The sequence below is a fragment of the Lipomyces doorenjongii genome (assembly GCF_038497915.1).
Source record: "Lipomyces doorenjongii strain NRRL Y-27504 unplaced genomic scaffold V1508scaffold_13, whole genome shotgun sequence".
Taxonomy (NCBI): domain Eukaryota; kingdom Fungi; phylum Ascomycota; class Lipomycetes; order Lipomycetales; family Lipomycetaceae; genus Lipomyces; species Lipomyces doorenjongii.
Window position 1 is genome coordinate 156,120 of NW_027118080.1, and position 11,596 is coordinate 167,715.

The 11,596-nt window shown below is 49.7% G+C and overlaps 7 protein-coding genes across 7 annotated transcripts; 3 read left to right on the forward strand and 4 right to left on the reverse strand.

The window, feature by feature from the left end:
- Nucleotides 1–127: 127 nt before the first annotated feature.
- On the reverse strand, nucleotides 128–1,693 carry V1508DRAFT_413781 (uncharacterized protein). Its single transcript, XM_066939824.1, has 3 exons — nucleotides 1,179–1,693; nucleotides 984–1,116; nucleotides 128–936 (listed from the first exon to the last, which is right to left on the reverse strand). The coding sequence occupies exons 1-3, from the start codon at nucleotides 1,298–1,300 to the stop codon at nucleotides 277–279; spliced, it is 915 nt and encodes a 304-aa protein (XP_066797056.1). The 5' UTR covers nucleotides 1,301–1,693; the 3' UTR covers nucleotides 128–276.
- A 63-nt stretch (nucleotides 1,694–1,756) lies between these two features.
- V1508DRAFT_460729 (uncharacterized protein) lies at nucleotides 1,757–2,701 on the forward strand. Its single transcript, XM_066942778.1, has 2 exons — nucleotides 1,757–2,160; nucleotides 2,212–2,701. The coding sequence occupies exons 1-2, from the start codon at nucleotides 1,795–1,797 to the stop codon at nucleotides 2,380–2,382; spliced, it is 537 nt and encodes a 178-aa protein (XP_066797057.1). The 5' UTR covers nucleotides 1,757–1,794; the 3' UTR covers nucleotides 2,383–2,701.
- V1508DRAFT_413788 (amino acid permease-domain-containing protein) lies at nucleotides 2,591–5,334 on the reverse strand. Its single transcript, XM_066939825.1, has 3 exons — nucleotides 4,120–5,334; nucleotides 3,574–4,064; nucleotides 2,591–3,514 (listed from the first exon to the last, which is right to left on the reverse strand). Exons 1-3 carry the CDS (start codon nucleotides 5,015–5,017, stop codon nucleotides 2,837–2,839), a joined length of 2,067 nt encoding a protein of 688 aa, XP_066797058.1. The 5' UTR covers nucleotides 5,018–5,334; the 3' UTR covers nucleotides 2,591–2,836.
- A 1,376-nt stretch (nucleotides 5,335–6,710) lies between these two features.
- V1508DRAFT_454728 (uncharacterized protein) lies at nucleotides 6,711–8,519 on the forward strand. Its single transcript, XM_066942591.1, has 2 exons — nucleotides 6,711–7,218; nucleotides 7,273–8,519. The coding sequence occupies exons 1-2, from the start codon at nucleotides 7,191–7,193 to the stop codon at nucleotides 8,112–8,114; spliced, it is 870 nt and encodes a 289-aa protein (XP_066797059.1). The 5' UTR covers nucleotides 6,711–7,190; the 3' UTR covers nucleotides 8,115–8,519.
- Nucleotides 8,237–9,470, reverse strand: V1508DRAFT_413791 (uncharacterized protein). Its single transcript, XM_066939826.1, has 3 exons — nucleotides 9,059–9,470; nucleotides 8,509–8,964; nucleotides 8,237–8,436 (listed from the first exon to the last, which is right to left on the reverse strand). Exons 1-3 carry the CDS (start codon nucleotides 9,396–9,398, stop codon nucleotides 8,336–8,338), a joined length of 897 nt encoding a protein of 298 aa, XP_066797060.1. The 5' UTR covers nucleotides 9,399–9,470; the 3' UTR covers nucleotides 8,237–8,335.
- Nucleotides 9,471–9,605: 135 nt separating this feature from the next.
- Nucleotides 9,606–10,756, forward strand: V1508DRAFT_383546 (phosphoribosyltransferase-like protein). Its single transcript, XM_066937744.1, has 2 exons — nucleotides 9,606–9,711; nucleotides 9,763–10,756. The coding sequence occupies exon 2, from the start codon at nucleotides 9,830–9,832 to the stop codon at nucleotides 10,469–10,471; it is 642 nt and encodes a 213-aa protein (XP_066797061.1). The 5' UTR covers nucleotides 9,606–9,711; nucleotides 9,763–9,829; the 3' UTR covers nucleotides 10,472–10,756.
- Nucleotides 10,673–11,493, reverse strand: V1508DRAFT_413795 (mitochondrial 54S ribosomal protein mL49). The gene is made up of 2 exons (XM_066939827.1): nucleotides 11,015–11,493; nucleotides 10,673–10,952 (listed from the first exon to the last, which is right to left on the reverse strand). Exons 1-2 carry the CDS (start codon nucleotides 11,450–11,452, stop codon nucleotides 10,818–10,820), a joined length of 573 nt encoding a protein of 190 aa, XP_066797062.1. The 5' UTR covers nucleotides 11,453–11,493; the 3' UTR covers nucleotides 10,673–10,817.
- Between the last annotated feature and the right edge of the window lie 103 nt (nucleotides 11,494–11,596).

Sequence of the window (11,596 nt, forward strand, 5' to 3'; positions counted from 1 at the left end):
AATCTGAGACAACACTAAAAGACAAAGTTGGGGCGGCTGTTCCGACGTCCGAGACCCGCCGCCGCCGCCGCAGCAGAAACAACTTTACTCGGTGCTTTACAACGGTTTGCATACACTTCATATAATAGTTGACGAAAATTTTTATTAGAATTCCTCTAATTTTAAAACCTGAGAAGTCCCATTCATAGATGCATGCACACAAACACCATGACGAAAGCAAGAGAAAACAAGAAGCAAAGCTCCACCCATCTTGTATCCCATATATTTATATAACAATTAGACAAAAGTAGAGGCGAGCGCCAAGTCATCGGCATTCAAAAGATCGGAACCGATCTCGATTATCTGTCTATAAAGTGCGTCCCGACGTACAACAGGCCACCATGGCACGTCCCAGAATCGGGTAGCGATGCCCATATCATGCGCCTTCGTAACCAACTTCTTGACTTTTGTGTACTGCGCCGAGTCCAATCCATTCGGCCCAATCTTAGTCTCGACAACACTCTGGAGCGAGCCGGAGGCGATTGGGTTGACGTAGACCGGGTACGCGGTCGTGTTCAAGGTGGCGATCGGCCCGTCGAAGAAATAGAAGCGCTCTTTCTGGGCAACGACATAGTCATAGGGCGTGTTGCCCGTGCCAATAACGGTGATGGGGCCGTATGTGATTTGGGAGCCACTGACGGTCGTGAGCCAGCCTTTCTCGAGAAGTGGCTGAAGCGCGGTCTCGACATAGGGCCAGGTGAGGTTGCCATCGGTTTTGACGTCAATGAAGAGGTAGAGAGTTTGGCCGGAGTTAGTGTCGAAGACGCCGTTAGGAGAGGTCTGGTTTACCGTAAACTCGTTCTTAGGATTGGCAGCCGTCAGGATGTCGAGCAGAGGGTCAACGTAGAGGGACCCTAGCGTTCGCTCGTTGTTCAAGGCGGCAGTGTGGTGACCGACCTGCAGATCTGTTATTAACAGTCCAACAAGACAGAAGTGGATCATACATAGAGAGTGTCGTCGCCCTCAAAGTGCCAGACATCGGCTTCGACAGAGACGACGCCGTAGGACAGAGCACTGAACAACGGAACGTCGCGCCAGTAGTCGTTGTGAGAGTGAATGCCCTTGACGAAAACGTTACTACGACCATTAGCAAATAGGGAAGTCTGACAGAAATAAGCATTGATGTGGACGGATCATACCGCGTGAGATCGGAGTTGTAGAGGGTACCTAAGGAGCCCTTCAAGGAGAGGAGTTCCTTGTGGATGGGGATGGCCGAGGCGACGCCGGCAATGACGATAGCGGCGGCGAGCTGGAACTTCATTTCTCGCAGTACGCAATGTAAGGCAAGGTGGCGGAGACGAGTTTTGATGCTAGAACCCTGTGCGGAATTGATCTTATTTATACGGCCATCGTCGACGTGTGTGCGAGCGATGGCAGAGCGTGTACACGTTGTCGCCTACATAGGTATCATTGGCCGTCCACTGACAGTCACAGCATTCGTCCGCTGACTGAGGTGTAGGACAGAATCCTGCAAGACTCAAAAACTACGTCGGAAACACATCGCCATGTTGAGAAAACTTGGCTCTGCGGCGGCGTAGTAGACAACGAGCGGCGAAGTATCACCATCGAACGAGCGAACGACAGGCGGCAGCGAGCACACGTTATCGGCCAAACGTTCCTTAAGGCACACTACTAACACCAAATGACATCATCACCGAAGTCCGGAGACAATTAGACTATCGAGGTTAATTGGCGATCACCGTTAGGGCAGGGGTACTTCTGCGTAGCATTCGTCCCGCACGTGATGTCTAATTAATGGGCAACTCGCTTGTTCCTGGCTCCGGGAATCTTTCATCTCTGCTTCTCGATCGTCAAAAGCCTATAATCGGACCGCATGCAACACCGGCTATGGCTGACCACCGGCACCCGGCGTCCTTCCGCTCAACCCCAGTCTCGCCCAAGATCGACACTGGCTTTACACTGCATCTGCCGCCGACAACGCGGCCTCTTGTCGGAGATCTAGTCGAGTCGGCTGACTGCCCTTCTTGGCACGCGCAAGTCCAGGATGACAACCAGCAGCAACTGACCGGCGAAAAACCATGCCCTGACTGCGGCCAGCTTACGCTTCGAAAATGCTTGATCCACGAGAACTTCGCCATCATCCTCTGTGTCGACAAAGCTGTACGTGTCAATTGCAGTCAGCATGCTCCTCCAGCTAACCAACTCCTATAGTGCGGGTATCCGTTCGCGGAAGACGATATTCGGATACACATTGTCCCTGTGACGAGCCGCCAGATACTCGAGGCGGCAAGACGACGAATGCTGGATGCTGGTGTCGGCGAGGATACTGCCAAGAAGATTGTGCAGAGTAGGAAATTGGATGTCGACTCTATAGAGACATAAAGAGCTTCCGCTCATACCACGTGGCGGTGTCTGTCTCCCGGGATTCGGTTGATATTTCCTGCCAGGAAATGTTTATCTTTTATGCTGATGCAGGTGCGATCCGGTTTGCCACGGTGGACTCGAGTATCCTAAGGCTAGCTATTCCATGATTTCCAATGCCACGCTGCGATTGCTTCACGCGATCCGATTGCATTGCACGTTGGCAGTCTTCCAGACGAATGCAAACTTTCATTATTTCTACAATTACAGACATGCCACCAACCAATAACAACAAACAGGCGCAAGCAATGCCATCATGTAACAAAATGTATACATACAAAAAAAAAAGCAAATGACAACCGATTGACTCCCAGCAAGCAAGCAAGCCATCCCATAGCAAACAACAGTACCCAAACAAACACACCCATATCCAAATACAAGCCAAAGCAACAAAAATTGATGAAATAAGCAAACGTTAGATAGTGAGAACCTTGATCCAATACCACACACGCTTTCCGCGACCCCAGATCCCCTTCTCCATCATCCCGAGCTCAGCAGCGGTCTCAGCCTCATATCGATCCATCTCCCGTCTTCCCAGATCCAAGTCGAGCTGCGAAAGCGGAACAATCCGCGTCGACCGCCAAAACTTGTACCCCAAAAAGCATAACAAAAATAGCACGAGCGACACGTAGGACGCGAAAAGATACTGCCATTCAAATTGAATGAAGATCGTCATGTCATTGAAAATGACGAGGAGGACGCAGCCTATGAGTCCGAAATACGCGGTGTACGGCTGGAATGGAGAACGGTACGGATACGACGGCATGTCGCGTTGCACGATATCGGGCCGGAGTCGCAGGCCGTAGTAAAACCGGATGTAGCTAAGGCATATACCGGCCCACACCAGCGTTCCGGGCACGGACGTCAATCTTCGGATCCAGTAATAAATTGTGATCGAAGTCGAGTTCGGAAACGACACCAATAACACAGTCAGTGCGATCATGAACGTGAACAGGACAGATATAATCGGCACACCCCGTTTCGTACACCGGCGGAACACCCGCGGGAACTTGCCCTGAACCGCCAAAGCGTACAGCGTCCGGCTTGACGCGTACAAGAATGAGTTTCCAGCAGACCATGCGCAAAATACGAACTACCCAAAACAGAAAAGGTTAGCCTTAAGCAGAAACAAAAAAATCAACAAAAACGTACACAGCACGTGACGACCGCGGCTCCAACACATTGACCGCCGTTTTGCAATGCGATGACCCACGGCGACGAGTTTGAATTCGAGAAGCCTTTCATATTGACCGTGCCTGACATGCAGTTCCCGTCCTGGGACAGCCCGTAGACCCACGAGACACGCTGTGAATCAAAGACGCTCCACGGGGTAAAAAAACTCGGCAGCACATTGTCTCCAGACGCAACATTCAGCCCAATTGCAAAAACACCGAGCATGTATAAAATGAATATGCGAAAAAAGATGCGAAGAGTGGCTCGAGGCAGTGACTTGCGCGGATGTCGCGCCTCACCGGCAGTCAGGGCGACTAGTTCAGTCCCGGAAAAGCAATACACGGACTGCACGACCGCCGTCCAGATCATAAGGAAGGTACCTGTCGAGCCACCAATCAGTTGAGACGAAGTGACCTCAAAGGCCGGTCGGAATGGTCCATAATCGGAGTTGTTCATGTCTGTGCGCCAGTCTAAAAACCGTGTCAGGCTAACTACAGTCACAAAGAAGTCTGAGTAATTACGTACACAAAAAGTCGACGGGAAATAACGTCGTCTTGCCATTCTGTGGTGGTATGTGACCTCGATTGAGTACGCACATGACAATGATCAAACTCAGTAAGAATATCAGCTTAAGTTGACCAAACACGTATTCAACCTCTCCGTAGATCCTGACTTCGAGCGCATTGATCAAAATAATGAGGAATAAGAACGCGACAGTCAGGGCAGCAGGGGGTATGTGCCACGGATCAAATGGCTCAAAGTAGGTTACGAGAATCGCAGCCGACGCGACTTGTGTGGGGATGGCTACCGCAAGCGAAAACCAGTAGCAAAAGCCGAGCGCGAAGCCGAGGGAGTCGTCAACGAAACGAGAGCCAAAAGCCGAGATCCCACCGGCGATGGGGATGAGGGCCACCATCTCACCAAAGGAGACCATAACGGAAAATACGATCGCGCCAGTTATAAGGAAGCCGAGGATCATGCCGAGTGGGCCAGAGTTGCCGAGGATCTTGCCAGTACCGATAAACAACCCATTACCAAGTACGCCGCCGACGGCGATCATTTGAATATGACGGGTCGTAAGCGTACGACGGAGTTCGGTGTAGTGTTTGGGGAAATCAGGGCCGGGACCCACATCGTCGATGATGTGTGCGCCGCCGGTGCCAGAGGCAGCATCGTCGATGATGAAGGTGCCTAGTGAGGACGGAAGAGAGTGCGAAGGCGTTAGTGAGCTCGGATACGGACGCAGCGAGATTCCACCTGTGGACTGGCCATGGTATGGTGGATAGTTGTCGTAGGTTGGGTGCGTATTTATATTTCCGTACGCGATTGTGTTGCTGCCGAGCGCGAACGATTCGGGAAACAGATCGTCGATTGGGTCCTCGTCTGACACGGAGGAGACAGTCATGGATGGGTCGAGCTTCATGGCAAGCCCCGATTTGGTCCCGGTGGAGAGTTCAGCGCGGGTGTGTGTTTGTGTGCTTGTGTGTAGAGTGCGACTCGAGAGATAGACGCGACGGTGAGTGGGCCGGAGGATGAGGAGACAATACCAGATAGGACGAGAAGTTGCGAGATCAAGGCCGAGGACGAGTTGCGGAGGAAATGCAGTGGCACATCTAGCAGACGACGAACTAGTTCGAGCTCGACAGACGGCAGAACGGTGCGTGTGGTCGATTGCACTGCAAGGGTGTTTTTGGCCCTGCGAGCATTCAGGGCACTCGAAACCGCTGGCTATCCTGGGGCAGGTAACAGTAGCACAGAATGCATTCGTGCACGAGTTTGCCCGGAACCGGAAGCTTTCAGCGTTCGTGCGGTACATCGCTCACCAATAAGCTCCAGGTTAGGTTTAGTGCCTGAATCATTTGCACCGGAACAGTGCACAACAGCCGCCGACAGCGACGGGGATTTGATGGAAGTATATCTTGCACCAAGATAATAATTACACAATAAAATAGCTCGATAATTCTGTGCAGGGGAAAATGTCACGACCGTGGTTCTGGCCGCTCGGCCAACGTGGGTTGCAAGTGTGACCGTTTGTTCGCCCAGTTACTCGGAACAATCGTGTCTCCGCATTATCTACCATATGCGGAAATGCTGGCGTAATAACTGCAGCAGACGTTGCTTAATTCTACGAGTTCAATTGGCGTTGTCGAGAGTATTGGAAGTCCAGTGAAGAGCGGGACTTTGTTATGGTCATTGTATCTGTCCGGCTATCGGGCTATCAGCTAGTCTGACGTGATGGCTACAGAATCACATGTTACCCCTAACCTCCCCGCGCCAGACCAATTTATCTGGGCCAATTGTTAATACGGGATAATCTTAATCTCTGCTCGGGACCAATCCCACATGACACAATTTTGCTAGTCATTATTATTTGTATCGACTATAATATCAGTGACATGCCAATTTTCTCTGAATATGTGGGGCAGTCACACTCTGAGTTGTGATCTGTTAAACCTAGTCAAAAAGCTTGGCACTAACTGGCAGCTCTGCCCGTCCGATCTCAACAAATAATAACAGTAACTTAATAATAATAATAATCTCTCTGCGATCCCTCACAACTTCCATAGCTTACACAAACTGTCGTGCTTCCTTTACAGAATGTGCCAATATAGACTAGGATCTATACATAAAGTATTCTCTGTGATCATCGACTACAATACTCGTGCCTTCATAATGTCTATGTCTTATTATTACCTATTGGTGCCTACTTGCATATGCCGAAAACAGTCAGTATGACAGTCGTCGTTTGCACACACTCCTGAAAAGAACCTTGCCGAGCCATCATTCTGTCACCGGGATCATTCGAACTTATTTCTCTGGTAAGCTCAAACTTTGAATTCCGTGGCTTTAATTTTTATCAAAGCTTATCGGTCATCGATATGTTGGCAGGTCGAGCTGGAAGGCTTTCGCACTTCTTTGATGGCTCAATAGTGACCGACCTGGCGCTATCTCACATTAAAAATAATTCTCAACTCTTCGCGAGCTTTACTAACTAATGTTTCCTTCTTACATTTCAATTACCGTTGACGTATCTTGCGGATATTAAGTATACCATTCCTGCAAATGTGCTCAGTTTGCATTATTTTGGAGACAGTAACTCAGCCATCACCTGGCACCACGACCGCGTATATGCCGCAGTTGAAACCTCTAATGTGTCACATTTTAGCTAAATATGATTTTGCGCAACATTATGCTGACTTTTAGTGACTAAGCGTCATTTTTTATGTAAACTTGTTCATTGCCAGCGGAGTGTCTACTTATCTTGCCAAATTCGACTTTCACGTCAATAACCATTCCTACTTCTGCTGATTGAACTCCTGTCTGGTGATTCACTGCAAGTGGCTCGATCAAGGCACCCAACAGCGCTGTTTGGGATTCAAAGCTGAGCCAGAGTTCAGACTCGCTAATACTCTTTCTGTGCCCCAGTGTTCTCATCATCTGTTCTTCTCCATCAGTCATCGCATAGGCTGTCTTCATACTTCTATCAAACGTCAACGCGCATTGGGCAGTACTGTTCTACTCGTACTTGATTCACCACAGATATTACTGCTCCTGTCAGACGATATCTGAATACAACACACATTATATCCAACGCAATGAGCCATCTTAGTCCTAATATTTACGGTATGTCCAGTCAATCACGAAACGTGACCTGTCGGCGTATACTAACACATGCAGGCTCTGCTGTTCCATCCGCTGGAGCACCGCCACCTCCAAGCTACATGCGGTCGCCGCCGGACCACGCACGCCCCCTACCTGAATCTCCGCGAACAATCATCCTCTCAAACCTGCCACCGGATCAAGAAATCGATCTCGCGCTTCTTCATTCGCTTATTCGTGGCGGGAAAATCGAGTACTCCCACTATGACCCCGTCCGCCGCACGTTCGCCGTCCACTTCATGTACCCGAAAGACGCCGTCAACTACATATCCTGGGTCGCATCGCAGGGCAACGTATATCTCAACGACAATGAAATTTTCTTTGATCTCGTACCCAGCCCGGCACCTGTGCCGTCAATATTTCTCACCCAGGGTAATGTGTCCCGAAAATTGTACCTCGGCGGTATTCCGTCTGAAATCAATGCGCGCGCTCTGTGCTCAATGTTTGAGCGCTACGGAGTAATCGAGTACGTCAAGATCGTGTGGGAGCGTAAGTGTGGCTGGGTCGCGTTCTGTCGGATCGCGGACGCGTTCGACGCCTTGAGATTCATCAGACAAGACGAGCCCGTGTTTCGACGGTCGAGAATCGAGTACGGACGGGACGACTGCGACGGCGGCATGCAGGAGATTCTCGAAGGTGGGGGGGTTAGTATTAACGCGCGAAAGGACGTGGATATCGTGATTGGACGTTTCAAGCACCTCGGACGACGAGGTTCTTCTGGCGCGTCGGCGCCTCCACCGCCGTCTATGCACGACCCACGACCGCCTCTTGGATCGGCCATGCCCCTAGTTAGAGGCGAGAATCCACCGCCGAGCTACTTGCCGCCTCGGGCAAGACCTGGAGAACTTAGGACTCATTAAATAGCCGATATACTTGTGCACGCGGTAGAGCTTATACTATTCTTAGCTTGTGAGACTCTGGCTACGACGATTTCCCGATCCGTATTTGTATATAGGATAACGCTACGGACAAGGAAAATGTACGATGATTAATAAAAGTCTTGGATTCCGAATGCACGTCTAATTGAACAAAAGTACAACACCCAAATACTCCAAATACCGAATACATCCAACGAAACTTATTAGACAAAAGTCCAGATGGGCCGCGGTACCTCATTGAATGGTTTACCCTCATCGACATTCAGGACGACGCACGGGATGCGTCTATTGTCCACGATCTTGGCTGTTGTCATGGACAAACCAGTCAGCCAACGTTCATCAGAGAACCGTTGTAATTTGTTTAAAAAATACTTACTGTAACAAGAGATTCTATAATATTCGGCGATCTGATACACAATCCATCGAGAAAACGCCTCTGCCCGGTCAGTATCCGGCTCAATCGTGATCTCCTTCTCAAGCAAAAACTGTTGCCTATTCCGCTCGGCATTGGTCACGACGGCCACGCGCTCTCCTGCAGAAGCGGATAACACAAACTCGCGAATATTCTCCTCTAGCCCCTTCAAATACGGTTGCGTGAGATGCCCCTTCTTTACGCGTTCTTTGAGGGTCTTTGGGATATGTGGCCCACGGTCTCCACTCCGCCTGTTGCTGTCGGCGAGAAAAAGTGACATGACGTCCTCGGGGATTTTAGACTGGAGAGTCGATAAGTAATCGGCCAGGTTCTTGTCGATTCTGCGGACAGCGTATGTCGGCGTTGGCAGGTAGTCTTCTGGTTGTGGTGGGACAGCGTTGGCATTATGCAGCATTCGCGCTGTTCAGTTTGTTAGCATCCAAACTCAGGCAATAACCCGCATCATCAATTTGCAGTCCAATATAATAGCAAATTAAAAAAAATCTCAGCTCACCATTTTCCAAGCGCCGTCGGTGACGTGTGCCCTGCACCGGTCGTCGCCCAGTGCTGCTCAACGTCGCCGCAGCCTGCCTGGCCGAGAAATTCACCACGCTGCCCTGTGGCGTCGAATCAATTGTGCTCGGCGGCACCGGAACCCGTTTCACACCGGGAAGTACGTCAGTTGCGTCGGAGATGTCGAGAGAGTAGATATCTGAAGCGTTATCTCCGCGTGTACGTGACGTGCTGCGGGAGATGCTGATGCTGCTGTCCTCGATCGAACGCAGCAGCGCTTGGAGATTTTCTTCTGTTAACGGAAATGATTGTGACATTGTTGTAAGGTTGTTGAGTGCCATTGTGTAATGCTGTTGTCTTGTATATATCGGCGGAGCCCGACTCGGGGAGTTGTTCCGTAGCCGTGCACGTGATAGACTCAATCGAAGTGGTGACTCACAAGCTCGCATATCATGACAAATACCACCATAAACGCGCTAGCATATTTCCAGGGGGCTGCCGACGGCGCTCGTCATCTTTGGGCTGCGCTATCGCATAACCGTCGCTCACACGGACCACCTTCGAATTTTTTAGAGATTGTACTATAGTTGCGGATTTTTTTTGTCACATTCGATCAACCAGTTTCGTTAATTACTACTATTCGGGATTTGTTTGGTCAGTGTCGTCTCTTGTCGGTGCAATTGCGTCAGTTCTAACAATCCGCAGAAGTTCCAGAGTGAATATTCCTTATCATTCTTCTTCCATCCACTGTCTCCATATATACAAATCAGCCATGGTCGAGAAAACCTACCTCTCATACAATCACGTGCACAAGCTTTGCCAACGTTCCGCCGAGGAAATCAAGAAATTTAAACCGGATCTGATGGTCGCCATTGGCGGCGGCGGCTTCATTCCAGCCCGTATTCTGCGCACGTTCCTGAAAACACCCGGGTCGAAGAACATCCCGATTCAAGCTATCGGGCTGTCCTTGTACGAGGAATATGTCTCGAATGCGATAGATCCCGCGGAGGGCGTCAGTCAGGCTGAGGAGGCTGGCGTCGAGGTTATTAGGACCCAGTGGTTGGACTTCAATACGTTGGAGTCGCATGCGCTGAGCTTAATCGGCAAGAATATCCTTGTTGTCGACGAGGTAGACGATACCCGTACCACACTGCACTACGCTATTTCCGAGCTCGAGAAGGACGTCAAAATTCAGGCCGAAAAGCTCGGTAGGGGTGACGAGGTCACCAAATTCTTCGTATTTGTCTTGCATAATAAGGATAAGCCCAAGCGGGCTCAGCTCCCAGAAGAAATGATGACCGAGGGACGATACATAGCCGCCGAGACCGTTCCGGACGTGTGGATCGCGTATCCGTGGGAAGCTACCGACATTGACTTGCAGACAAAGTTGGCAGTCGAGCAAGGAAATATTTAAGCGCGTTGCGTTTGGTAGACGACTTGGGGTTGCGTTTGCACGGAAGGCTTATACATCGTGTATAAAATTTTGGATGGCGTGATGCGTTGGGTTTTTTATTATCCGTTTGCATATGATTATGTATTTATAACGATTTATCTATTAATGCTTGGTATCTATGATCACCGCCATGGTATAACTAATCACTCGTTAATGGTTGAGATCAAAATTACTTTATGATCAGTTTATGTCAACATGATGGTGTAGGAATCCTTTCGACGATAATATTACAAGTACACCTTATACTATAAACACCTGCATTGCTACAAACACGCAAATATTTACAAAGTTTATCTATCTCATATCCTCAAAATACCGTGCTCAATAAATCACGCGTCCTCACGAAGTAATCGCCCTTCATAGCGATATGACGCGTCACTGGATTCACTGCTATACGTTCCGAGGTCAGTCCTAGAGCGGCCTGGATGTCCTTCTTCAAAGCCTGCGTGATATTTAGTAGGAAATTATAGTTGAACTTACAGCTGCGAGGGGCAGGATACTTACGTGCGCATCACCTGTTATCCCCTTCACAATCGTAATTACAAGATTTCCACCATTCTTCAACTCCTTGTACACCGGCAAATTGCCCGCACTTGTGCGTTCGACGAAATAAAACCCATGCGTCGTATCCGGTCCAGAAGGGGAGTACTCAAATTTGAGAGGCGACGACCCGTCGTTCGGCTGCGACGGCAATTCCGGCTCCCGCGGTAAATTCTTAACCTTCTTCCTGTCCTTCCGCGTCTTTATATCTCGCTTCGGAATCGATGCGTACGGAACAACGATGTCGTTCGCAGATGATATTGAATCACTAGTCGACCCCGTCGCCCGGATACTCGTGCTGAAATTGCTGGCGACAGACGGAAGAATGATCCGCGACAGACAGTGACTTGTCGTCGCGCGGCACATTCGTGCTGGTAGTCTGGAAGCCCGTAGCAGTAGCATTGTGTATGTGTAATAGGACGAATTGCGGATATCAAGATTATGGAATACTCCAAGAGTTTTTTGTTCCTCCACGACTAGGAAATTTAAACTATCACGTGACTAAAGTGCCCTATTCCTACTCATTTGTAGGCGCGCCCTAAGGAC

Excerpts from the sequence above, each read along its gene's own strand:
- V1508DRAFT_413781 (XM_066939824.1), bottom strand. The coding sequence starts at position 1,300 with ATGAAGTTCCAGCTCGCCGCCGCTATCGTCATTGCCGGCGTCGCCTCG. Across the intron at positions 1,117-1,178 it reads TACAACTCCGATCTCACGCG|TAACGTTTTCGTCAAGGGCA; the intron begins GTATGATCCGTC and ends TAATGGTCGTAG. Across the intron at positions 937-983 it reads AGGGCGACGACACTCTCTAT|GTCGGTCACCACACTGCCGC; the intron begins GTATGATCCACT and ends ACAGATCTGCAG.
- V1508DRAFT_460729 (XM_066942778.1), top strand. The coding sequence starts at position 1,795 with ATGGGCAACTCGCTTGTTCCTGGCTCCGGGAATCTTTCATCTCTGCTT. Across the intron at positions 2,161-2,211 it reads TCCTCTGTGTCGACAAAGCT|TGCGGGTATCCGTTCGCGGA; the intron begins GTACGTGTCAAT and ends CAACTCCTATAG.
- V1508DRAFT_413788 (XM_066939825.1), bottom strand. The coding sequence starts at position 5,017 with ATGAAGCTCGACCCATCCATGACTGTCTCCTCCGTGTCAGACGAGGAC. Across the intron at positions 4,065-4,119 it reads ATTTCCCGTCGACTTTTTGT|ACTGGCGCACAGACATGAAC; the intron begins GTACGTAATTAC and ends CACGGTTTTTAG. Across the intron at positions 3,515-3,573 it reads CCGCGGTCGTCACGTGCTGT|TTCGTATTTTGCGCATGGTC; the intron begins GTACGTTTTTGT and ends TGTTTTGGGTAG.
- V1508DRAFT_454728 (XM_066942591.1), top strand. The coding sequence starts at position 7,191 with ATGAGCCATCTTAGTCCTAATATTTACG. Across the intron at positions 7,219-7,272 it reads TCTTAGTCCTAATATTTACG|GCTCTGCTGTTCCATCCGCT; the intron begins GTATGTCCAGTC and ends TAACACATGCAG.
- V1508DRAFT_413791 (XM_066939826.1), bottom strand. The coding sequence starts at position 9,398 with ATGGCACTCAACAACCTTACAACAATGTCACAATCATTTCCGTTAACA. Across the intron at positions 8,965-9,058 it reads CCGACGGCGCTTGGAAAATG|CGCGAATGCTGCATAATGCC; the intron begins GTGAGCTGAGAT and ends CAAACTGAACAG. Across the intron at positions 8,437-8,508 it reads TTATAGAATCTCTTGTTACA|CCAAGATCGTGGACAATAGA; the intron begins GTAAGTATTTTT and ends CCATGACAACAG.
- V1508DRAFT_383546 (XM_066937744.1), top strand. The coding sequence starts at position 9,830 with ATGGTCGAGAAAACCTACCTCTCATACAATCACGTGCACAAGCTTTGC.
- V1508DRAFT_413795 (XM_066939827.1), bottom strand. The coding sequence starts at position 11,452 with ATGCTACTGCTACGGGCTTCCAGACTACCAGCACGAATGTGCCGCGCG. Across the intron at positions 10,953-11,014 it reads GGATAACAGGTGATGCGCAC|GCTTTGAAGAAGGACATCCA; the intron begins GTAAGTATCCTG and ends AATATCACGCAG.